Source organism: Protomyctophum parallelum, assembly GCF_964188405.1.
Source record: "Protomyctophum parallelum genome assembly, chromosome: 20".
NCBI classification, from domain to species: domain Eukaryota; kingdom Metazoa; phylum Chordata; class Actinopteri; order Myctophiformes; family Myctophidae; genus Protomyctophum; species Protomyctophum parallelum.
In genome coordinates, this window is record NC_139718.1 from 28387127 (window position 1) to 28413626 (window position 26500).

General features: G+C 43.2%; 1 protein-coding gene across 14 annotated transcripts in view; it reads left to right on the forward strand.

The window, feature by feature from the left end:
- The window catches only part of pacs2 (phosphofurin acidic cluster sorting protein 2), a 75719-nt gene that overhangs the window by 23174 nt on the left and 26045 nt on the right, over positions 1–26500 (forward strand). For 12 of the 14 annotated variants that reach the window (XM_083792496.1, XM_083792507.1, XM_083792506.1 and 9 more), the window contains 4 exons: positions 22121–22208; positions 22595–22684; positions 22838–22963; positions 25999–26161. In XM_083792496.1, the coding sequence (XP_083648622.1) occupies positions 22121–22208; positions 22595–22684; positions 22838–22963; positions 25999–26161 (467 nt within the window). Of the gene's footprint in view, positions 1–22120; positions 22209–22534; positions 22685–22837; positions 22964–23145; positions 23177–25998; positions 26162–26500 lie in introns of those variants that run through there. The other 2 variants (XM_083792509.1, XM_083792497.1) reach the window with 2 other exon arrangements.

A 26500-nucleotide genomic window follows, 5' to 3' on the forward strand; every position in this document is an offset into this window, starting at 1 on the left:
TGTTTTAATACATTTATTTCATTTATTTTCCTCCCTTTCTATAGCTTCACTTTCTCTCGTTAAAGTGAGTGTCACTTTATTGCATTCTATTGCTATTGTAGAAGGATAAAATGATATATTACAGAGTGAAGTTGCTGCATCATTCATCGCTCTCTGCAAATGTCAGGTAGATTATCACTGAGTCAGCAAACACAAGGTGCCTCTTTGCTGCATTTCCCCACATACTGCTGTGTGTTTTGGAATATGAGTCATCCTATTCCTAAAAGCAGTGTAATATAGGTGCGTGCATGCGTGCGTGAGTGTGTGTGTGAGAGTGAGATAGCTTGGAAGTGTTTACATGTGTGTGTATATGATTATTTTTGGGCAAATTCTCAAATGAATTGTGTGCATGCAATGCCATGCATGTCACTGTAGGCCTATGCACTGCACATCCATTTCCCCAGTGTAGTTCTCACTCAGTATAGATTTCTGTCATGTCATTGTGGCTTCTAATGGCCAATGTAATCTTATTCATCTGTATATATTCTTGTTTAATATCCAATTTGCAGATGTTTGTTACTTTCATTAATTTGGAGTCAAATTGGTGTTACCATAAAATATCTAATCAAGCCCTTTGTTGTGTAATGTAATGTAATGTAATGTTGGTGACTCGTTGGTACGTTAGTTCTGCCAAGTGGCAACAAACTCAGGGATCGGATCATAGTTATACAGTACTAGCTGCTACGATGACAAGCATGAACCATGAAGACAGGCTGTAGTAAAACAATAGCTACAGGGCTAGCAGAGACATCTTAGCTCCTACAAGCTACAAAATGTTAGACCATCTCATAAGGCACAAAGATGAACAACATAAGGCTAAAACAACCTAGGTGCGGGAGAATTGTGGATTAATTATATTATATATTGCTGCTATTATTATGATTATTAATAGCGAAGCGATAAAATACAATTCTACTACATTTCTTCCTCACCTTCCATATTTGTATTTAGTCTACATTTTTGTATCTGTCAATAGGTTTCATAATTATGACTTAACCCATTTTGGGCGGGAACCCCTTTTGGTGTTAGCATTACGTTATGCTTTAGCTATTGAAAAATAGCAGTTCTACAAGCTCATACATAGTATGTAAGCACTCATGCAGCTTACGCCAAAACGCATGTGGTCCCCAAGGTTAAGTCACAAGTGACATACATAATGTTTTGGAAAATATATTCACTTGTTAACCTTCTTCTGTCGTATGTCCTTAGACCTTCAGCTCTTAATCCACGATCACCATTCGGTGGCTGATATATACAGTCTCACCACTCTCACCTAACCAAAAGAACGTCATTGTTAAAATGTATCTTTGCATTGGGGAGTATTGTTTGCCTCCTGTGTTTGGCCTGTGTAGGCTGGCCTGTGTAGGCTGGCTGAAGTTAAAGCCTAGACAAACAAAAAGCCCTGACGAAGAGATTCTGTCTGTTTCTGCAGTTTTCTAAAAATCACACCCGTGTGAAGTGAGAGGCGCTCTTATCATCATCCATCATGCATAACATTCCTTGCTCAGCCAATCAAATAATCACAAAGTCATTCCGGCCATTTACTTTTGGCGTCTTCACTTTTCTGCCCTCACTTTTATCTTCAATATGTACTTTGCTCAGCCAATCAAATCATCGCTATGGGGTGATCAGCCAATCATCAGCCAATGTTTGTGTTCACAGACCCCACCGCACAAACACCAGAAGACCAGAGAGGACAAGCCAGAGATTTTGGCCCAATGGTCAATGTGAGAGTAGCCAGTGGTCCCTAGCTGTCTCCCTGGCAGTTCCCTTCATGCCCTCAGTGGCTAATCATCGCTCTGACCTTCTCTCAAGTTGACTCAATTTATCCCACCTTAAAAATCCAGCTTTCAATATACTGTGACTTAATTAATTGCACAAAGCTGGGCACGAACAGATGCTTGTTTTTAGGAAACCAGAAGAAAACGCTGCGAGCAAATGCCAAAGTTGTGAAACAATATAATCAGAGGAGGTAACTAAGCACTGCAGCAAAGTTTGTAGCTCCCTAGACTAGAGCGTCTGGTTCAGGGGAATGACATCACGCCATTCATGAGAAGGGCCTTATAGGTGGTCTTGGTACTTAACCGGGCCAAGATGAATGTTGTGTACTTTATAGCCGTTAAATGGTTGAGTGTGGCCTATCAGCCTATGCCCCTATTGCAAGTTTATCATCCATCACCATCACCTGTCACCAGAATCTGTCTTATTCTTTCTGTATCTGTTTCTCTCTCACTCTCTCTCTCATCATGTCCTCCATGGTCGACTGTCAATTCAAGCTGGCCGTAGGTCGCTCTCTCTCTATCATTGTTTTGCCCCCACTCTCTTGTTCTCCTCCATCTTTCCTGACACTCACAAATATTAATACGTATTGTCTATTGATTCAGAAGCTGCGTTCAAAAGAAGAAAAAGAGAGCACGTTGTTGTTGATGTACAGTGAGGGCGTGCAAGGCAGCATGTGGTGGGCTTGGACTGGCCCGCAGGCGTGAGAGGTGTCAGTTTGGAATGGAATGTCATGCCTGTAATTCCAGGCTTGTATGACTGAATGAGACAAGGACAGGGAACAGTCTGTATGTACAGTAGGTGGGTGTATGTATAGCGTATGTATACAGTATCTCTGTGTGTACGAGTGTGTGTATCTTTGTCTGTATGAATGTGTACATAATGTGTGTGTGTGTGTGTGTGTGTGTGTGTGTGTGTGTGTGTGTGTGTACGCGCGTGCGTGCGTGCGTGCGTGTGTGTGTGTACAGTGTGTATTTAAATCATTGGAATGCTGCGTTTCTCTGTCACGTCTCTTGTCTCAGGTTTCAGTGCGCTACTGCGCTTCAGGCTCTGCAGCCAGGGCGCAGCGTCCCCTGCACGTGGCCTCTACTCTCTTCTGTCCTCATTCTCCTCTGATGTTGGAGCATCGCAATTAGTCAACACTTTCTCATTCGCAACATGGTCCTTCAACACACTTATATAGAAATCCCAGAATGGTTCTACATCGCAACGCATTGCTTGCAACGCCGTCAGAAGTAGGCTTGAGCCCCATATAACGTGCTTGATCATCAACCTTGCGTTAGCCAAAAGAGTGCCCATGTGGAGCGATGTGATGGCCTAGTTACAGCGTAACTGCAGTGACAGTGTACAGTTAATATTTTGAGCTGATTGGTAACCATTAACCATATACAGTATGACTTTGTTGTATGTCTACATTGAAGATTGCAGATCATACATAAGCTTGCATCGTGATGTACTGTACCCTATTGTGAATTTGATATCTATTTTAAAATTGCACATCATACTATAATTCTAACAATGTCTGTGTGTGTGTGTGTGAGTGTGTGTGTGTCAGAAACAATTTAACAAAGCATTATCTCCTCATTGCCTGCACCAATCGCTCCCACTTTTCACACAGGCATTGGCCATATGAATATGGAGGGCGTAACGGAGCCCTTTTTTCGATTTGACACATTATTGATTAATAATTAAGTTATTAGTGAATAAAAAATGCGACCAGGGCGCAGTACCCCCCGCGGGGGCAAATATCTCACAACGGGTAAGGGCTAGTAAGAATCAATTCATATTACTCTGTTCAAATTACCAGCGTATGGCTCTTGAAATTTCGTCATATGGCAGCCAAGTATATGGACTTTTAATGTCATGTGACGTCATCGAGTCAATGAATACATCTTGTGCCCCACACTTCACACAAGTGGGATTTTTGAGGGGCGCTAGCCCCTCCTATGCCCAGCTTTGAGTGTTTGAAGACAAAACTGAGGATGCAAATTGTGATTAGCCAGAATGAGATGATGTATGATGGTAAGAGAGCCCCTCACTTCACACAGGTGTGATTTTTACATTTCCATCAGCTAATTGAGGTACGACTGCCATCGCTCTGAATGACATCACTGTGGTGATGCAGTGATTTACTGTAGGGCAAGTTTGACATTCTAATTGGAATGGGGGAGAGTGCCGGTCTGAGTGGTCCTGTGTGTTTCGATATAACAGAAATTGGTCATTTTGCTTGACAGAATGATTAATGCTAGCATATCGCTACCCTGGGCAAAAGTGAAATGTGTTCAGTCTTAATCTTAGATAATCAGTTCAAGCTCTCCGTCCCCATGCTTTGTCCAACTCTGGAGCAAACAAAGACAGGTCTGCATGGGTGCTGATAGTTCAGTAAGCTCCTGAAGGGGACTCAGCGGCTGCAGATAGATGGGAAGGAAGAGCTGTACGCTCACAATAGTTGTTACCTCCGTCCGTCATGATGGCTGTACGGTCACAATAGTTGCTACCTCCATCCGTCATGATGGCAGGGTAATTCTGTCAGCCTGACGGGTGCTGGAGGATACAACGCATACAGGCAGACATGAAGAGACAGCATCGCTGGCTTCATCCTCCTCTAATTGACGTGACTCGAATGGTGATGCGATGCCTCAACACTCAACAACTAACACTAACACTTCTCTAGTTATCGACGCCATGGGATTTAGTGAAAAGTTTAGTGAAAATAGCTGATCTACAAGTTCACAACACTATATTTTCACAATTCTTGCTACACTTCTACTGCTAATGCCAGTTGCCACAGTGATGGTGACCCAATAATCAACCCGCCTGCTGTCTTATACATTGCAACAGGAGTAAGACCTTTTTAAAGGGTGTGAAGGGCAGAGCAGTTGGTTGTCTCTTATTAACAGGAACAAAGTCATACTTGCTGTAGCCATAAACTTAAATGGAATTTAAACACAATTTAGTTGTTGAAGCTATTGTTCTACTAGTACGGTGTAGAAAGGGGTGTTTTGGAATCGCATTCGCAAGGAGCCAAATAATGAACAATGCAAGATGTAGATTGTGATTAGGGATGTATGCGGGGGTTGTTAAATATGTAAGTGACAATTAACATACATGCAGCAAATAAAATATCCATTGCATGAGCATGGCGAAGTCGCCAACATTCAATATTGCTAGAGTGCTGGAAAACCAAACCACTTCACTACCTTAACCACGTGAAGCCTGGCATCCCTATTCCAGGCATGTCATAAAAGACACAACATTTGTTGAAATAGGCAAACATTTAGCAAAAATAGCAGATCTAAAATTCACAATAGGGTACAGTACATCACGATGCAAGCTTGTATGATCTGCAATCTTCAATGTAGACATACAACAAAGTCATACTGTATATGGTTAATGGTTACCAATCAGCTCAAAATATTAACTGTACACTGCAGTTACGCTGTAACTAGCCACACAGAGACCATTATTCCTGAATATGTGTCATTACATTAAGTGTTATAGTGGGGCTATCATGGTTTATTCAGTGGTGCCCTGCAATGCTATCATTTGTCTCTTCTGTCACTTTTCTCATTCAACACCTAAACGACTAAAGTGCTAAGAGGAAAAATATAGATTATTCAATATTCATCCATGGAAGTCTTGCTGGACAGAAATTATCTTTATGTAGCAATATACTGTTTCAGACAGTCACCTGCATCAACAGCTGCCCAGTGCAGATTTGTTGGGGTTGGGGTTTCATTGTCTTGCTCAAGGGCACATCATTGAATCCTCATAACCCCCCCATACTTTTGCAGCCAGTGTGGGTATTCAAGCCTGCAACCTTCTAGACTGGTTTTCTAACCTTTAAGTTACTATCACAGCTTCCTCAATGAAAGAAGTTATTGATTGAGATAGATTACCTGATTTTTATTTTAGTATGATAGACTTCGACATGGGATTACAGTATGCACTATGCACCCATATAGGCTACAAATAAAATGCCTCATGTACATTTTCTGTAACATATAATAAGAATATAAGGAGAATAGGACTTCAACTTGGGAAGGTAAATATCCATTCATGAATGCAAATCAACAAATTAATATCTCACACTGTTTTTGCAGTGTCCATTACCCCTTTCATAAAAATCTGAGAAAAATGATCAGGAATAATACTTACATCACCAATGAATGCACTGTAGTAAAATGTGTTTTAAACTGAGAGTGTAAAATATTACATTTGGCTACATTTGTACACACTCAGAGTTAAAACGAACACTGAGGATTGTAAAGTAGGATGTCTAGCTAGAGAGAAAAACCACTGTCTTGTCTGCCTGTGCCAAACTCTGGAGTCAATGATGTCACATTTTCCACCATTGTTCGCAGAGAAGTGGCAACACCCGATGGCATCTGTCAAAATATTTTATGGTGTCTGTAACTGAGGAGCTGCCCTGGGTTCCTCTAAAGAAAGAGGTTCTCCGGGCGGAAGAAGTAAGAGACTTTTTTAAAAGGGCTGTATTTTGCGTGTCTTAAGTACAAGGTCTTATTACTTAACTTAAGACCTGGAGGCGTGGTCAATGCTCTTTGGCCACTCAGAATAGCCAAATGGCATTGATCACGCCTCCAGGTCTTAAGTTACCCGGTAAGTAATAAGACCTGGTACTTAAGACACGCAAAATACAGAAGGAAAGAGACAGAGATGGACATTGTTTATTCGTGTAGCACATTTCATAATCGCTTTTTAGAAGTCATAAAAATACATACTAAGTCATTACAAATTAGAATGCATGTGTGTGTTTATCTTGTGTAGTTCTGGATAAGGCTAAATGCCTAAATTGTAATTAAAAGAAATAAGGAAGACAGAGAGAGAGTGATGGGGAGAGAGAATGATGGGTTGTGTTTAGTGTTCTCAACAGGCCCTCATCAAACCCTGTACACTCAAGACACTGCCTCCGCTGCCACCCTTAGATCTCCATATATCTGACCTGTTCTGACATTCCATATGTTGATCTGACCTCATCAAACCCTGTACACTCAAGACACACTCCATATATGGCCAGTACATAATTAATTCCATATGTTGATCTGACCCCCCATGCCAAAGCGCCAGTGCTCACCCAGCAGTCTGCTGTCAGCCTGTCACCCAGGTCAGATATCCTGAGCAGAGAACTGTGACTAACTTAATTGTGTCTCCCCCAAGACATCAGCCAATAAAGTTCTAACTATACTTACTCAATTGGCTCCAACTCCATCTGCCTCACTAGCCTGAGTTATCCTCCATCTGCCTCACTAGTCTGAGTTATCCTCCATCTGCCTCACTAGTCACTAGTCTGAGTTATCCTCCATCTGCCTCACTAGTCTGAGTTATCCTCCATCTGCCTCACTAGTCTGAGTTATCCTCCATCTGCCTCACTAGTCTGAGTTATCCTCCATCTGCCTCACTAGTCTGAGTTATCCTCCATCTGCCTCACTAGTCTGAGTTATCCTCCATCTGCCTCACTAGTCTGAGTTATCCTCCATCTGCCTCACTAGTCACTAGTCTGAGTTATCCTCCATCTGCCTCACTAGTCTGAGTTATCCTCCATCTGCCTCACTAGCCTGAGTTATCCTCCATCTGCCTCACTAGTCTGAGTTATCCTCCATCTGCCTCACTAGTCTGAGTTATCCTCCATCTGCCTCACTAGTCTGAGTTATCCTCCATCTGCCTCACTAGCCTGAGTTCAGTCAGACAACTCACGAATAGATTAAACAATATTTATTGAAGAATGAGTAATGAGTGTGCATATGATATTTGACTTGGCGTTCGGCTCTGCTGGATTTCTCCCTGCTCGGCATGATTAAGCAACATCATAAAACATAAGAGCAGGGAGATAGATATACAATAACCCCCCCCATGGGGAGCATAGATAGCAGAGCCCACCGGTGGTGCTGGGGTGGTGGTGGGAGAAAACATCACATACGACCGGGGAACCATGAGCAGAGGAAGGCAGGAAGAGCATGGAGTCTAGTGAGCTTAAGTAGCCTGCCCACTTAGTCAGCTGACTGCCGCATCAGCGAATGACGTGAGAGACTTGCACACACGTATACTCCCACATAGTAATGCAGCATGTTAACCCCTTGAGCATAGTATGGGCCTTTGAGCAAGCAAGAACTTCCCTTGAGGTTGACTGACTGAACTGACTCCGCCGCTCCGCGTGCTGCGTTTGATTTATCCTCCATCTGCCTCACTAGTCTGAGTTATCCTCCATCTGCCTCACTAGTCTGAGTTATCCTCCATCTGCCTCACTAACCTGAGTTATCCCCCATCTGCCTCACTAGTCTGAGTTATCCTCCATCTGCCTCACTAGTCTGAGTTATCCTCCATCTGCCTCACTAGTCTGAGTTATCCTCCATCTGCCTCACTAGTCTGAGTTATCCTCCATCTGCCTCACTAGTCTGAGTTATCCTCCATCTGCCTCACTAGTCTGAGTTATCCTCCATCTGCCTCACTAGCCTGAGTTATCCTCCATCTTCCTCACTAGTCTGAGTTATCCTCCATCTGCCTCACTAGTCTGAGTTATCCTCCATCTGCCTCACTAGTCTGAGTTATCCTCCATCTTCCTCACTAGCCTGAGTTATCCTCCATCTGCCTCACTAGTCTGAGTTATCCTCCATCTGCCTCACTAGCCTGAGTTATCCTCCATCTGCCTCACTAGCCTGAGTTATCCTCCATCTGCCTCACTAGTCTGAGTTATCCTCCATCTTCCTCACTAGCCTGAGTTATCCTCCATCTGCCTCACTAGTCACTAGTCTGAGTTATCCTCCATCTTCCTCACTAGTCTGAGTTATCCTCCATCTGCCTCACTAGTCACTAGTCTGAGTTATCCTCCATCTTCCTCACTAGTCTGAGTTATCCTCCATCTGCCTCACTAGTCACTAGTCTGAGTTATCCTCCATCTTCCTCACTAGTCTGAGTTATCCTCCATCTTCCTCACTAGTCTGAGTTATCCTCCATCTGCCTCACTAGTCACTAGTCTGAGTTATCCTCCATCTGCCTCACTAGTCTGAGTTATCCTCCATCTGCCTCACTAGCCTGAGTTATCCTCCATCTGCCTCACTAGTCTGAGTTATCCTCCATCTGCCTCACTAGTCTGAGTTATCCTCCATCTGCCTCACTAGTCTGAGTTATCCTCCATCTGCCTCACTAGTCTGAGTTATCCTCCATCTGCCTCACTAGCCTGAGTTATCCAACTCCATCTGCCTCACTAGCCTGAGTTATCCAAAAGTATTGGGAGTTTCCTATCAATGGGACTGGTGTGTGTGTGTGTGTGTGTGTGTGTGTGTGTGTTAGTGCTGTTCTGTACCGCAGCTAGGATGGTTGCATCACTGTTGCAACTGTACTAACCTCAACTGCAAAGCAATGGAGAGGGTGGTGCTGAGTTCATTCATCAGTGGATGTGAGCTTCCCTCTATCCAGGACATATACAACAGACTGTGTTAGCAAAGGTCACAGGCTTATCAAAAAGCCATCCCAACCACAGACTGTGACATAGCCACAGATCCAAGGGCATGTAGATTGTTAAATAGCTTCTTCCCACAGACAATCAGGCTTATGAATAAACAGGCCAGTAAAAAATAAAATTAAGCTTCGGAAATGCTAATACCCTCTAATACTGTGCTCTCACCCCCGCTGCAACTGTCCGTCTAGGATCCGGGCAGGCTGTGTGGTACAAGTCAAGGACACTAGCACAAACAGATGTTTGCTGTATAATGTGGAGAACTGTGCACCCACCACCTTCAGTCAAACTATGTTCAATGCTGCTGCTATTCTTTGATTATTGTTTTTATTACTGTATATACTTGAACCCTGTTGTTGGCACAAACAGAATGCATTTTCATCATCATCGGCGCTGATGATAGTTAAAGCTGAAACAGGTTTTTGGGTTTACACTCAACAAAGACTTGGAAAAGATTCCAAGATTCTGCATCGGTGGAGTTCTCCGACAGCATGCGAACAGCTGTTGTAATGGATATTCTAGAATGCCAAATAGATTGCCAAATATATGCATTATTCTGTATTTCCCTGCCTTCCATTCAGTATCTTTGCTCACCAATGTGCTCAGTCTAATTCAACTGCAGCTGTCAATCTAACAGCTGACTTGACTCCTCCACGCTGTCAGCAAAGGTATACTTATTTGTGTGTCGCCCTTATGTTTATGTCCTTACTGGCAACCATTACATGAGGTTGTGAATATTTATAGTTCCCATACAGAAACGATTCTGAAACTAAACTTTCAGCTGCAATATTTGTTTTCCTTTTAGCTGTCCATGATTATTCCCATGAGTGACACACGGCATGCACAGACCGCAGGGCCCTGGATAGATTAAGGGTTGACGAGTTCTGCACAAAGGGTGGTTAATTGCTTGGTATTGTTTTCTTAAGTAGGATATACACAAAAAGCTGCTGGCTGCACCATGCTCCAGACAGTGGTAGGGAGAGATGGTGACAAGAAAGTGGCCTTATTGTGACTCCCATACAGATACGTAATACATGTTTGTGAATATCTTTTCTTCTTCCCTAAATCATCCCCACCAGTTTGACATCAGTGGTTTAGAGTATAGATTGACCTCACAAATCTCTCATATTCAACCTCTGCAGCAGCTGTGTTGATAAATCCATGTCAGTTCTCCCTATCGCTTTCTCTTCATCTCTCTTTATTTCTCTTTCTCTCGCTCATCTTTCATGTCACGCCCTCCACAGTTGGTCATATCCTCTTTCTCTCTGTGATTACACTCTCAAGCACAGACAGATACTCTAGCTAGACATGTTTGCAAACACAGATACATACATATGTATTATATATACTGCACGTATGCACTTGTCTGGTGTTGTACTGTCACTCCTTCACTATTCACTAACTCTCTCTCATGCACACACGCGCACGCACACACACACACACACACACACTGAGAGTGCTCCACTTTATTCAGGTCTCAAGGTTGCATGTTAACCTATCAGTAGAGAATCAGTAGTGGAGAGAAACAATTGCCATGACAACCTCAGACGGTCGAATTGACACGTGAGCAGCAAACCAATATATCGGATCCAGATTGCACAAGCAGTGCATTTCTACGGATCAGTTTGAAAATACATTTTTTTATGTTTAATGAGTACAATAGAGAGAGCTGCCGTGTAACTGCAGCAACTGTAACTGTGTAACTGTAATAATTGTTCATGATTCATGTCTCATATTGTCGTTGTCGGGCAGAGCCAGAAACCTTGTATCTCAATATTTAAACTTTTAAAAATATCGAGACACTACAAGTGTCACACAGAAGTAAGAAAAAATTGCCGATTTACAAGCTCACAATGCATCGCAATGCAACACGTTGTGAAGTGAAAGTGGTGAAGTGTGTCTGTGGGTTTTATAAATGTTGAATCAATGAATAGTAGCCTATTAACAAGAGCTTATGACCAAATAATAACTGCATTGGATCCATTGGAACATAAGTTACAGTTTTGGAAATACAAGGTTTCCGTCCGACAGCAAGTCACCGCTGCCCCAGGAGCATTAGAGCTATCAAACCTGTTAGTGGTGAGTCAGCCTAGACTTCTAATCAATTCATCTCATATTAACATTAGCTCAGTAGTTTTCAAATGTTTTTGTGCCAAAGACCCCCAAATTGATTTATATTTAGTCTTGGACCCTTATCTGAAAATGTTATGTGCCAGGGACCCCCAGAAGAGAAAATGTATGTAAAAAGAATATCTAAATTATTCAAAGCTTTCCAAATTTTTCGATATTTTTCAAAATAATAAAAAGATAGCAGATGTCCAAACTGACAGCATATCACTTAGTGCGAGCTTGTATATCTGTTGTTTTTGAATGGCCACAATGTGTGTGTGTGTGTGTGTGTGTGTGTGTGTGTGTGTGTGTGTGTGTGTGTGTGTGTGTGTGTGTGTGTGTGTGTGTGTGTGTGTTGATGCTTGCGTCTGTGTGTGTGTATGTGGCCAAACATGTTTTTCCTCTGCCAAAGTGCGTAAGCATGTGCAGTGCACATGTGCATGGTTTTGTGCGCGTGACTGTGCAGCATCTGTCGATTTTGAAGTTGCTCTCATGTTTCAGATATGAGAAGTAACAGGATCCTGTCCAGTGCTTGGCTGGAGTTTGATTCAGCTTGCCTGGCATGGTTGGGAACATAAGCCTGAAGGTTAGAGAAGCAGGATCGTGTTTGAATCCCCTCACAAGCAGGTGGAAAAATCCCAATGGGGGCATATGAATGAGCATCGCCTCTCTCTCTACCTATATGATATTATTCATATATCATATGAATGAGCATCGCCTCTCTCTCTACCTAAAATCATATGAATGAGCATCGCCTCTCTCTCTACCTAAAATCATATGAATGAGCATCGCCTCTCTCTCTACATAAAACCACCACTGGCCAACCATAGAAGAATGTAGTTAGGGCTGGACACTACTTGCGTAACAGGCTGCGGCTACAGCAGTGGTTGAAAAGGTACTCAATTTCTTTACTTGACTAAGAATATCAATACTGCAATGTAGAAACACCCTCTGTATGGTAATCCAAATTAACTTGAGTAAAAGAACAAAAGTATTGGCATCAAAATATACTTAAAGGTATATTCAGTGATTTCACTTAATTCAAATATCACTTACTATAGTGTGCTGACCATGTGTGCTGACCATGTAAGGAGTTCCTCCCTGTCCCCAGTTAATCACTGGTGTCAAAAAACCTTAGGTTTCGTTTTTGGCTAGGTGGCCCAGCCTTTATCCAATCAGGATAGAGAGGGGCCTTCCGCAAATCACGATCGAGCAGGGGCGGGCCTTGGTGTGCGTGCTGTTGGCCTGTCGTGTGTCTCCCCACTGTAGTGTGTGTGCATGGGCAGACCGGGGGTTTTCCAATTCACCCAAATCACTGAATGCTCCTTTAAAGTAAAGTACATTATGCAGAATGTTCTGGTATCATTATGTATAAAATGTATTAAACTCTTTTGAAAATAGCAGATAGCGTTGCAAGCTTGTAGATCTGCTATTTTTAAATAGACAAAGTTTTAAAAGGGCTAAAGTGGTTAATGTATGTCTTGTAATAATAATCCAAATCTACAAAGTAACTAAGGTTGTCATATAATTGTAGTGGAGTAAAAAGTACAATATTTATTCTAAGGCCCAATTTATGTCCCAATCGTACGACCACAAATAGAAGATCTACAAGCTCACAACACCTCGCACCTGCACTGCTTTGAGCTTGTAGATTGGCTGTTTTCGGCATGCATGTATACAGTGTATATAGTCTCATTTAAATACCTATAAATCTGAATTACATCTCCTGTCAAGATCCTGTCCTCTCGTCTCTCCTGAGGTAAAATGTTTGATAAATCTTCCTAAACACATTCAGATGTAGGACAATGGAGGCACAGTGTTGCCCGCACAGTGCAGATATAGAGCTAATAATACGACACAGTCTGCGGTTTCGGGAGCAGCCAAATGGAACTTTAAGCAAGTGCAGGGAACGATGTCGGTTGTGAGAGTCACGACCACATTGCACTGCAATTCACTGAATTGGTTTTGCCATTTGCCATTTGCCATTTCCTTTTCTTTTTCCGCGGCCTTGAAGTGCCATTGGTTCCATTTCACTTGCGTTGCAACCAAATCCCTGAAAAATAGATTTACATTTAAAATGCAAGTAAATACCGATATCCCGTTAAAAGCGTGACATTTTGGATTTTTGCATTGGCTAATCAAAAACAGCAGCGAGCTTGTGCATTTGGTATCTTTGAACATTCTTTTAATAATATAAATGTGAGAACTACATATGTTAGAAGGCATTTTGTAGAATCGGCCTCAGCTGAGCTATGTGCAGCCTGGTGCCTCCGTTAATGCATTGACCACACACCCACAAGGTTGTGGGTTTGATGACTTGTGTCCTGTATGTCATCTCTCCTCTGTGCCCTCACTTTCCTGTCACTGTGAGTTATAGCAGTTATTTGCTGCTATCATTAAAAAATAAATAAAAATTGAGTATTAGTATACTCATAGCTAAATTAAAGATGGAGTTCCACGATTTTCCACCCTAAAACATGATCATCAGGTATTATTATAAAGGAGGAAGAACTTTTTCCAAAAAATTTACAGTATTTGTTATAATCATGCTTTTATGTGGACACGCCCACCAGTTCATTAAGTATGCCTGGTTTGCCTGGTGGGTGGTGATGGGTGGTAATACACCTGAACTGAAGCCGCACCCACAGCTGTAGTTGTATGATAAAGGGGGAGGGGTTAGGGGAGGGGCTGTTAATGTGATGTCAATTACTGTTCATTTCATTGGCCCGTTTGACTGTCAAGGGTTCAGCCTCCAGGAAGAAACCCTAAATACAAATTACCATTGCACATAAAAACGACTCCAGGGTGTCTAATGAAGTACTGTCACCTCATAGACGCATGAAAAACTGGAAATATACAAAAATTGTGGCACTCCATCTTTAACATTCAGGGTTTCACAGTGTAATTAGACTGCACCTTTCCTGTGTCCCTTAGCCTCTGGCATATGCAAGATCTGGAAGGTTAGCTGTAATATATAATCAAAAGAAATGTGGACGACATCAAGCCCTATAAAACACTTGATCCTGCATTCTCCAACAGTAAGCCAAAGTAATTCAAACTGTACATAGGTTTCATATTTTTATTGTTGGAAGATAATATCATATATGCAAATTGAAATTCCTTCAATTTAATGAATACAAAGACTAAGAAGTTATATTGTTCAGTTGATGAATCAATGAGAAAAAAGGTAAAGCAGTGATTCTGATTCTGAAGTGTCATAAGGCTATCAACACTTTGCCAAACTATAATCCCACGCTTCAATCCAACCACAGACAAACACATTCCTTTATCTGTAAGCCATCCAGCTGTTATGGCTCCTGCAAGACATCCGATATGCTATTAACTGGACTTGTACTTACTCCGTAGCTTACGGTCTATTTTAAGTGTGTGTGTGTGTGTGTGTGTGTGCGCGTGGAAGGGGAGCAGGAAGTTGCAGCGTGCGTGGAAGGGGAGCAGGAAGTTGCAGTGTAGACTATGGAAATGTCATTATGGACACTGCCGGCTCTGCAGAGCAGAACTCCCTGTGTCCGAATGCCAGTTCCTCACTATTATCAGAAGCGGACCTGGGATGGCATGCTGTGTGCTATCTTCTTCTCCGTCCTTGAGCCCCCCCCAAGCTGTGCTGCTGCTATAGTGTCTCCCCGATCTATACCCTCTTACTGTGCTTACTGTATGTGAGCCCCCCTTGTCCTTAGAGCATTGGTCATTATGGTCAGTATTTACCATAATTTACTAGTGCTCTGTGTATCATTGAGCTTGTGACAATTTCCTATTCAAATATTGTATTTGGGAAGTGTAAATAATGTGATGTGTGCCATGGCTGGAGGAATACTTTTTCATAGTGATGAAAGGCAGGCAGCCCCTATTCGCTGAGCAGAATCACCTTTTTTGCTATTCATATTTACCATAGCTTGTCTCCACTATATTGGTGCAGGGACACAGCTTGTATAATCCCATGCAATAGTTTGATATGTAGACAATACAGTGCAATGGAAGCCATTCTAGAGTTAGGTGCTGTAGCAGAGCTCTATTGTACTGTGCTCCCTCCAACCATGGCTGCCTCAGGTGCACATCACTAATACTCCATTATGTACCAGGAGGATGGAGCAAACACAGTGATAACTACGCAGATTATCATTGTAAATGTTTGAGGCCATTTCTTATGCAGGGGATTTCCCTTATTTCTGTTTAATAATGTGAATGTCTGAGTGCAACATCAGCCACAGAACAGAGCAACGCTGTGCTTAATCTTAGCAACATGGTCTAATTCACAGGTTGATTCTGATGCCCTCTCTAGCCTGTATGGTTTGCTGTCTCCACTCTTGTGTGCTTGGTGCACTACTCTAAATGGTGCATTTATATAGCACTTTTTTTAATAAAACTCGCTTTTCATAGATGTCATTTCATGTGCATTACATTCACCAAATCATACACCAATGGCGGAGGAAACCATGCAAGGCACCAACCTGTAGATCGGGATTAATTAGGGGTTCAGAGTCTTGCTCAAGGACACAACAATCGACAGTATACTGGGTAGCCCGGGAACCTCGCCGTTCACCATCCGGCTGCTCTACCAGCCACTCTACCCCTGAGCCACTGCTGCCCCATTCTACTGCAGTTTGTGCTCTACTTTACTCTGATGGATGCTTTGCTGTGCCAGCCTACAGGCCTGCCTGTTGCCAGAGCATCTGTGCCACCACGTAGTGCGGTGTGCTGAAGCTGGCGAGGCCGCCCTGCAGGCACCAGGCGGCCTGTATCAGCAGAGTACGTTTCAGACAATAGTCCCATGGGGAACCGCTTGAAAGGGGAATGGGGAAACGTTGCGTTGCTGCTGTGCCAATACAGCAGCTGTGCAATTTTGTGTGTGTGTGTGTGTGTGTGTGTGTGTGTGTGTGTGTGTGCATGCACACACGTGTGTTTGTCTATGTGCGGGTCAGTAACCATGTGCGTTTCAAAGGTTTTATGCACGAACAAGTGAACATGCATTAGATGACGGTGAGTATGTGTCCTCCAGTTTAGAAAAAAACGTGGAAAAAGGCAGCAGCTGTTGAGTAAACCTCAGGACTAAGCGACATTGTTCTAATGATAATCACCCTTTGTGTATCAAAGGGGGACATTGAGTGGGAACGGCTAAAGAGGGCCCATGCTGGACTCACCATTGTCTTCTGTTGGCTCACACATTGCATTCTAAACATTCTGAAGGTCCTCTGCTCTCTGCACCCGTTATGAGTTTGTGTCACAGCACACAGTAAAGTTCTCAGTGTTAGTTTATCCATTTGTAACTCTTAAGAGAGGATTTTACTGTTTAGTGTTGTAGTGCGTTGAGGTTGCCTGCTGTGGCTGTATGTACAGTACTGAAGGTATATTATGTTGTCTGTGTGCAATGCATGTGCATGTCTGAAATACAAGTGTAGTGTGTGTGTGTGGTGTGTGCCTGCGTGTGTGCGTGCCTGCGTGCGTGCCTGCGTGCTGGGGCAATCAAGGAGAAATGGGTCAGTACATATCCTCTTACAAAAACACTGTTTTTATTAGGATCCACATTTTTGCCTTTGAGCAGAATATGCGCAAAAACAATGGTGTAATATAATTCCATAAGGCAGACATTAGTGTAATGTCTAATAGCTACAGTAAATGTCCTAGCCTAACTATCACTGCTGAAATAGATGGCGTTTTGAGCTTGGGACCAATGCAAGCAGGGTTAGAATATAAAACAAGCAATACAAGAACGTTCTGTATTGTTCAGCACAAGAGCCGGGTGGAGAAACAATGCAAGCCGTTCATTGGTGTTGTGGCCATTGTGCCTGAGATTCCTCGGGCTGTTCTGCGTTTGGGAGAAAGGCCATCATTCAAGCCCTGCTAGCGCAGCTTTTTCTTCAACATGTTATTGTCATCCTTGTCTTTCCTAATGTTATTCTTTCCTCCAGTGGCTGATTGATAGCTCCTCTGTTGTACAACTCAGGCATTATTCAGCAACCTGTGATTTCTGAAAGCCTTTGGAGAGATTGTCAAGGCTTGATAATGATATAACTTCACTGATCAGCGTTTGTATGTCCCCCTCGCCTATCCATCAAGTGTTCTTCTCTTTCTGATTGGGAAATTGTTTTAGTTTGAGACTAGTGTTAGGTTACACTCAAGGTCAAGCCCTGTGGGGATTTAGACTCTATTCCAGATGAATGACAGTGGATATGGGACATTGGAGGCTTGTGGAATCTCCCTGTGGGGATTCTCCACGCTGTGTGTAATGTGTAATGTCTTACAGCTCAGCCCACATCTGTTTCTGTCCTCTGTCCTCCAGAGGCTTGTGGGTGGTCATCATGCATATCTTTCTGTACTGAGACTGAATTTCAGTTGGGTTAGAGTAGAGTCAGTCTTTATACAGTTGGTAAGAACGACGGGAGGGAGACTTGGTAAGTTGGTAGGTACCTGGTTGTCTCCACCAGCCGAAGGCATGGGGAGAGTATGTTTTGCACTCCGTCCGTCCGTCCGTGTGTCCGTGTGTCCGTGTGTCCGTCCGTGACCAGCTAATCTCAGCCACCGTTAACCCGGTCGATGCCAAATTTTGCACACACACTCCCTGGATGCCAACCATGAACCTCTGCCCCAAACTTTCCAGAACGGCCTGTTATAGCGCCACCAGGAGGCCGCTTTGTGCAAAACAGGTTTTTGCACAGTACACCTACAGATTTTGTCCAAACATCACGCAAATTGGTACACAGTCTCTCTAGAGCCATTCAACCAAACCGCTCTTTCAGATTTCTCAGACTCCATCCTGATTGGTTAAGATTGGCTTCCAAAGTTCACAGGAGTGCTCAGTTTCAAACAAAATGCTGCAAATCATGAACACATCGCGAGATTTCCGTGAAATTGTGCACCCACATTCCCACTAGGCCGAGGACGAAATGCCACATGAACAATTTCAACTCAGCCTCAAGGTGGCGCTATAACTGGCCCAAAAGTGTTTTTACCTCTAACTGCACGGATCTGTGGATAACTTTCTATGCCAACTCCCTAGAGGCCAAGGAAAAACCTTTGCCTGGAATTCTTCACATCTGCTCATCCTGGTGGAGACCTGTGCCCAGTAGGGCACTTTTTCTAGTTGTGGGATGTTTTTATAGCCTTGGGTTGTGTGTACTTTCTCAACCTAATATTGAGCATTATTACTCTGACCAATAATTGTTACCCACTTACTCTGCTCCTGCTGTGTAAAAATATGGAATGATATCCCATTAACCACCACCAACAACAATAACAACAACAACAACAATTACTATTATTTGTATTCACTAGGAAAGCATCAGACATAGGAATCTTGTAGGTTGTTTATTGGTTGTTTATGGGCGTGTCACATGCAGAGCATGGAACGTGCAGCATAAACGGCCACGGCATGAAAAGACATTGGGGAAGCCAGCATGGTCATCTACGGTCTACGGCTTAGGTGGTCAGGGGGATTAGGGGATTCGATTGGGTGTGGTCCGTGTGGACCCAGATACTTTCGCTTAGGGGGTCGAGGCGAGAGCCTTTGCGACAGTGTAGAAACCCCCTCTGGAACCTGCAGAGAAGATAGAAGTAGAAGAGAAATGGGAGGGAGGGAGGGTTACTGGAAACTAGAACGCCATTTTTTTAAAACTTGCGTTTAAATACCCCCAGTGATTGGTGAGGTAGGAGTGGTCGGCCTGGTTGGAAGTGGGTGAGTGGTTGGCCTGGTTGGAGGTGGGTGAGTGGTCGGCCTGGTTGAAAGTGGGTGAGTGGTTGGCCTGGGTGGGTGGCTCAGGGTGGAGTTGGCAGTGGCTGGTGAGTTGGGCTTGGTTGTCTTCTGCTTCGTCAAACCTCCCGAACCTCAGTTGTTCGTAAAATTCATTCATTCATTCATCGTAAAAAACTGCCCACAACCAGACTTTGAAAACGTTATCATTCTTTTTATTGGTAAAGCTGATGACAAAAACACTTGGCAAGGCTTTTTTTTTAAGTTTATTTATTTGGGCACTTCAGATTACAAGGTACACACTTGTATCATCATTACGTCATCTTGTCCCTAACACAAACATTAAATGCCATTAACAATAAAGAGAATTTAATGTTGGTTTTATCACCGTTTGCTTTACATCACCACTACCTATAATCACCTAATCAACATGAGTTAGACTTTAATATATTAGTACCCCTCACTGTGATTTTTTAAAACAGAGACAGGCAAGGCTTTCTAGAAGTGAGCATTCAAGCTACACTAGTATATTCAGTTATTATCAAGTACAGAAGCTGTCGGCTAAGATGATAAATGGTCTGCATTTCTGTTTGTATAGCTCTTTTAGCCAGAGCACTTTACAATGTGCAATACAATCACACTGTCAGCTAAACCTGTTTGACGGAAGAAGTTAAGGGTTTAGTCTCTCGCTCACAGACACTTTGATATGAAGGTAAGATGAGCTTCATGTCGACCGTTACGGGTCCCAGACTCAGTCTGTCTACACCTCTCTGCCTCCTGATTCTGAATCACTGCCACCTATGAAGATGAATTTGACTTGGTGATTCATGTTAGACGGGTGGCAGTGGCTCAGGAGGTAGAGCGGCCACTTGGAAAACGGAAGGTTCCCGGTTTGATACCCACTTACCCAGGTCCCCCTGTGTTAGAGGGAGTCCTTGACTCCTTGAGAAAGACTGGACCCCAAATTTCTCCCGATGAGGAGGTTGGTGCCTTGCATGGTTTCCTCTGCCATCGGTGTGTGAATATGCACATTGTAAAACAATTTGGATAAAATGGCGCTAAATCCACCATTCAACTTTCCATACTCTTGGACATAAATATAATCACTACAGTAGGACAGATCAGTACAGGACTTTTTACAGCTTTTACCATAGCAGCTGCAGCTACTTCTGTTCTGTACCCTGACTCTTGGGTGTATGCCCTATCTTTAACCATAAATTATGCATAACCTATGTCATCAACAGTGATGAGATGTAAGCATTGTCTGCTTTCTAATGTATTCTGTCTGCGACATGTTACTCAGTGCTGGAGTTTATCTCTGTCGCTCGCATACACATCATCACTTTTCGACCGCGGTCAAGATCATGGATTTCACAATGCCACGCCAGACTTTCCGGTCCTTCATTGCCATCCCCAGTTCCTGCTTACTGGTGCATGTGTCCCTAGTGATGACATCAGGGAACGACAGTTTTCTACCTCTCGTCTGCTTTGAGGCAGGACTCCAGAGAAGAAGGGAAGATATAACCTCATTGGCGTTTCTTCCTGTAGTCTAGTGTCCCCTCCCTGGTGGGCGAGGGTAGCCTTCACACACACACACACACACACACACACACACAGACACACACACACACACACACACACACACACACACACACACACACACACACACACACACACACACACACACACACACACACACACACACACACACACACTCGAAACAATCCACAACTAGAAAAAGTGCCCTTCTGGGCACAGGTCTCCACCAGGTTATCCACAGATCCGTGCAGTTAGAGGTAAAAACACTTTTCGGCCAGTTATAGCGCCACCTTGAGGCTGAGTTGAAATTGTTCATGTGGCATTTTGTCCTCTGCCTAGTGGGAATGTGGGTGCACAATTTCACGGAAATCACACGATGTGTTCATGATTTGCAGCATTTTGTTTGAAACTGAGCACTCCTGTGAACTTTGGAAGCCAATCTTAACCAATCAGGATGGAGTGTGAGAAATCTGAAAGACCGGTTTGGTTGAATGGCTCTAGAGAGACTGTGTACCAATTTGCGTGATGTTTGGACAAAATCTGTAGGTGTGCTGTGCAAAAACTTGTTTTGCACAAAGCGGCCTCCTGGTGGCGCTATAACAGGCCGTTCTGGAAGGTTTGGGGCAGAGGTTCATCGTTGGCATCCAGGGAGTGTGTGTGCAAAATTTGGCATCGACCGGGTTAACGGTGGCCGAGATTAGCTGCTAACGGACGGACACACACACACACACACACACACACACGGACGGACGGACGGACGGAGTGCAAAACATACTCTCTCCCCATGCCTTCGGCCTGGTGGAGACAACTACTAACAACTGATGGGAGCAGAGACCTGCACTGGTGTAGCACCAACTGGGAATAGTATTTTGACCCACATTTCCCACTCTTTCTGTGTTCTAAGAAACTGTGAAGGGCCACTGCTGAATGGCATGTACAGTACGGCCTGGAATAATTTGGAAATGATGTGTAGGTTCCGGGGGGGGGGGGAGTCACCGACCCTGGAGTCTTTCAGCGCCTTCTCCTCCTCCTGATCTGTTGTTCCAACTCCATAGTTTGGGCCCATTCTGTGAAATGAGAGTAATCTTGCACAGCACGATAAAGTGTAAATATTATCCCTCTGACCCTTGCATGCTCAGAGTTAAATAAACAATAAATAAGGTTTTCTGACACCGAGTGAGAATTCCAGAGATAAGAGATCACACATGATGTCTTCTCTGCTGATTGGCACCATGTGTTTTGCTTGTAAATAGTCGAGCGTGTATTATAATATATATGTATTACAATATAAAGGATTGCTTGCTTTGACAATGAGTCATCTGTTTGTTCATATTGACATACTTTGTTCCACTGTGTTTATAATAATTTTTCCTCCTTTCTCTGCCACTGTCCGTTCTCTGCCCTGTCTCCCTCTTTGTTTCTCTTTCGTTCCTGTCTAACTTTCTGTCTCCTGTCTTTCTCTGTCCCCCCCTGTGTAGACTGTGCAGTTTGACCCTGAAGAAGCTGGTGGTGATGAGAGAACTTGATAAAGAACTCATATCTGTCGTCATTGCTGTTAAAATACAGGTACAGTGTGTTCCCTGCAGTCACACTGGGCATGCACATACACAAATACACACACAGGCACGCACACACACGTGCACACACGCACACACACACACACACACACACACATGCACACATGCACACGCACACGCACACGCACACACACACACACACACACACACACACACACACACACACACACACACACACACACACACACACACACACACACACACACACAATCACTATGACAACAACAATTCAGTCCTAAACCACATTATCTCCCTCCTGGCCAGAATGCATTCCAAACGTGTTTATTCTATTGCATTATCTTCCTTTTACCTCAGAACTGAGCTGTGGTTGGAAGTGAGCGCAATTAACACACAGGTACCCACATATTCCCATAGGGCTCCAAGAGAATTTTAAGGTCCCATGAGATTGTACTGCCACCCAGTGGATCTGTGGAGACCGATTTGGCCCTCACATTTTCACTGCAGGTAAGGGAAACTATTTATTATAATAATGATACATTTAATAAACAACTAAAGACATTCAAAATTCCACAAATAACGTTTGGAAAGTGTGAGTGTGAGTGATTTAGAGATGTGATTAAACATCCTGCTCTTTATTTCTTTGTTGTCCAACCACAGTACCCACATTTCCTAAAGCGTGAAGGAAATAAACTGCAGATCATGCTGCAAAGACGGAAGAGATACAAGAACAGGACTATCCTGGGCTACAAGACTCTAGCAGTGGGATCTATTGACATGGCCGAGGTAAGAGATACAAGAACAGGACTATCCTGGCCTACAAGACTCTAGCAGTGGGATCTATTGACATGGCCGAGGTAAGAGATACAAGAACAGGACTATCCTGGCCTACAAGACTCTAGCAGTGGGATCTATTGACATGGCCGAGGTAAGAGATACAAGAACAGGACTATCCTGGCCTACAAGACTCTAGCAGTGGGATCTATTGACATGGCCGAGGTATGACAAAACAACAAACATGTTACCATCTGTATTGCGCCATCTTGTAATTCTCCTTTAGTTTGTTTGGTAATTTCCCTTTTGTTTGTTTGATCAAGTCTTTATTTGATTTAAACATCAGGAAACCCCATAGAAGCAATAGTTGGCACAATTAACAGTAAAGACAAAACCACTTCAGAGAAGACCAGCGAGCTTATTTCAGTTTCTGCCTGTCCTGACATTTAAGGGTAGAGATATGGCACAAGTCGAAGATGTGCTTGGCTGCTAACAGCCTGCTGGTGACAGGGACTAGTGTGAAAATATAATGAGACAGCAGAGTTTGTGGGGAATGGTGTCTAGTTAGCCCTTACTCCCTTACGTTTAAAAAAAAAGAAAATGTCATGTTATTTTACAGTTCTGAAACCATATAATTCCTTAAATTGTAGTGGGCACACTAATTCCAGTTGTATTTTTTTGTTATTAAGATGATGAGAAGATCTGACAATACGTGGTGTAGGGGAAGTATAGGAGAGGATGCTCTGGCATGATTAGATGTGAGGCTAGTGTCTGTATGTTTTGGTTTAACATGCTATGGACAAAGGCCAGACCCAGTGCCTTCCTACTTAGCATTCAGCATCAAGGGTTGGATTTGGGGATAAGTTCGTGCCGTGCAACATACTAGTGTGCATGTCCAGAGGTGTACTTGTACGTCAAGCTGCCTCAAACTACAGAAACACAAGATAGGCTTCTGCCCTCTGAGCCTCATGGCTCAGCAAGGCTTATTTATGGACAAAGACATCCTATCATAACTTTGTTAAAATATAGAAAACATTTGGTGAGTCATTGAAGAATTGTATTTGCCTGTTTCACCAGTTTGTGTGAGAGATATTCCTGCCCTGTGGAGTTCCAACATGACTGACAAAAAACAGTGAGGATTACTGTATTAAGGTCTCAGCAGCTCAAAGAGATACCAAAAATACAAATAAACTCTGTGTTTGAAAGAGGAAGAAAAAACGACCACATGAGGAGAAAGAGGATGCACTTCTCCTACTGAAGTACTAAAGGTCTCTGTGGGGATGATCCACACCAGATATAATTTAGTTTAAATTGCGATCCAGTCGTCAGGGTCTAGTGGGATTCCACCATTAGACCATGGAAAGGGGAAATGAATCATTTGAGCCCTCTCTCAGAGCGATTATCAAGGTGCCTGTGAGCAAGGCACTTGTGGCTAGGGATGGAGCTCGATAACCGATACCCGATAAAATCCGATAACAAGCTTATTGAGTACCCGTTATCAATAGGTTTTGGGCTTATCAAGCCTGTTATCGAGCATAGCGGCCCATGACGTCATGTTCAAACAATCATGGCAAGAGGCGATCAAGAAATAAATGTAATCATCCATGCTGGCACAAACATGTCGGTCTAAGTGTATTCATACCTACCAACCAGCACTGCCAGGGTAAACAAAATACCACTTTGAAGTTTAACAGTTTCTTTAATATTATTTTATTGGTAAAAAGGTCAATTGCCTGTTAGAAATGTACTGTATTTGAAGGCCCAAGTAAAAGATACTGGTTCTTTTCAGAATTTATTGTCTCCTGTCTTTCCACAAAATAATATAAAATGCTCGATAGTGGGCTCGATAAGAACCCGGCTCGATAAGCCTTATTGATGAGGTGATCGTTATCAATAAAAGATTAACGAGCTCCATCAGGATGTATTAGGATGTTGATATTCATTCATCAGCCAACACTCCCCACTCACCGCTAAACCCCTTATCCCTCTTTACCTTTTTCTTTTTTTTTACTATTTTGCAAAACATTTTTGAGTATAGTTAAAATGGTCAGTCTACAAGCTCACAACGTGTCAATGTAGATTGGCTAGTTGAACTACTCAAAAATGTTTTTCAAAATAGTAAAAAAAGGCAAAGAAGTTTAGGGATAAGGGGTTTAGCGGTGACGAAAATGGAGTGTGCCTTAACCCTTATCCCTAAACTAGTTGAACACATTTTTTATGTTTTCAAATTAGTAAAAAAAAAAAAAAAGGCAAAGAACATGGCTTCGTGTGCGGTTAGGTTTCAGTTTTTTAGGGACAGGGTTAGTAATGGGGCGAGTCGGACCAACATGCCGTCGTAATAATGCTGACCCAGTGGAACAAGATTGGAAGGCTGGCCTCGGGAGACTACTTACATTTCTACTGCTCCACTGGAGCTGCTCAGCAACTAATAACTAGAGTAGTAATGGATGTACACGACAGCATGAGGTGTGGAACTGTAATAGTAAGAAGCAGGGTGTTGCTGAGCAATCCCAGGACAAAGTAAGATCAAATAAATAAGAGAACAGGCACCTGGAAATTCTTGGGGGGAAAATACGTCGCTGAAATGTCACTTTGTGTCAATCCTTGATTTATACTGAATGAGCAAAAACAATGCTTTAGTAAAAATCCTCCCTTTGCGTGTTTATCCCACAACTATCAAGCTTTAATGTAGCAGACAATGCTTTATTAAATAATATGAACCAGACACCACCAGAATTAATTATTTAATTTCTGCTTGAACTGAACAGTAAGCAACTTTGTTTTTACAACTCCTCGAATGTAACTACTGCAGCAGTGGTTCATTAAGCATGCAGTAAAAAGTGTGACCTCGTATGGTAGTAATGTAGTAGAGGAAGTGGCTTGTTTATTCAGCAATTCTCAAGACATCTCTTTCTTCCTTCCTTCCACCTCCTCCCATTTTTCTACGTTTGCCTCCATCTTGATCTGTAAACCCTCAATCTCCATCTCCACCTGCCTCTCCCTCCCTCACTCCCTCCTTCCCTGTCTCTGTTTGCTCCCACCCGCAGGTGATGCAACACCCCACAGAGGGGGGACAGGTGCTCCCACTGTGCAGCAACCAGAAGGACACGCTGGGCAAGGTGGCAGAGATCTGGATCTTCTCCTTGTCTAGTCAGCCTATCGACCATGAAGAGGCTGCACTGCAGGGAGGCCAGAAGATCAAATGCTCTGGTACGCTTTGGTTGTGTGTAATACCCCCCCCCCCCCCCCCCCCCCCCCCCCGACCCATCAGCACAGGTTAAGAAACGGAACACCGTCAATTATAATCACCCAATCCCTTTACCAGCATAATGACAGCCGTTTTCATCCTTATCTCCGTATAATTGGTCCTCATTGACCATGTGCACACCGCGGCCATCTTGCCAGCAAGGTGGTAACTAGCTGCAAATTCCCATTGACAGCCCATACATCCAAACAGAAAAGTCATATCTGATTATATTAAACAACGTCAAACTCACCAATCAACATTGCAGCTGTATGAAAAGCTTTTTCTATCTGCAAAGTGTGAAT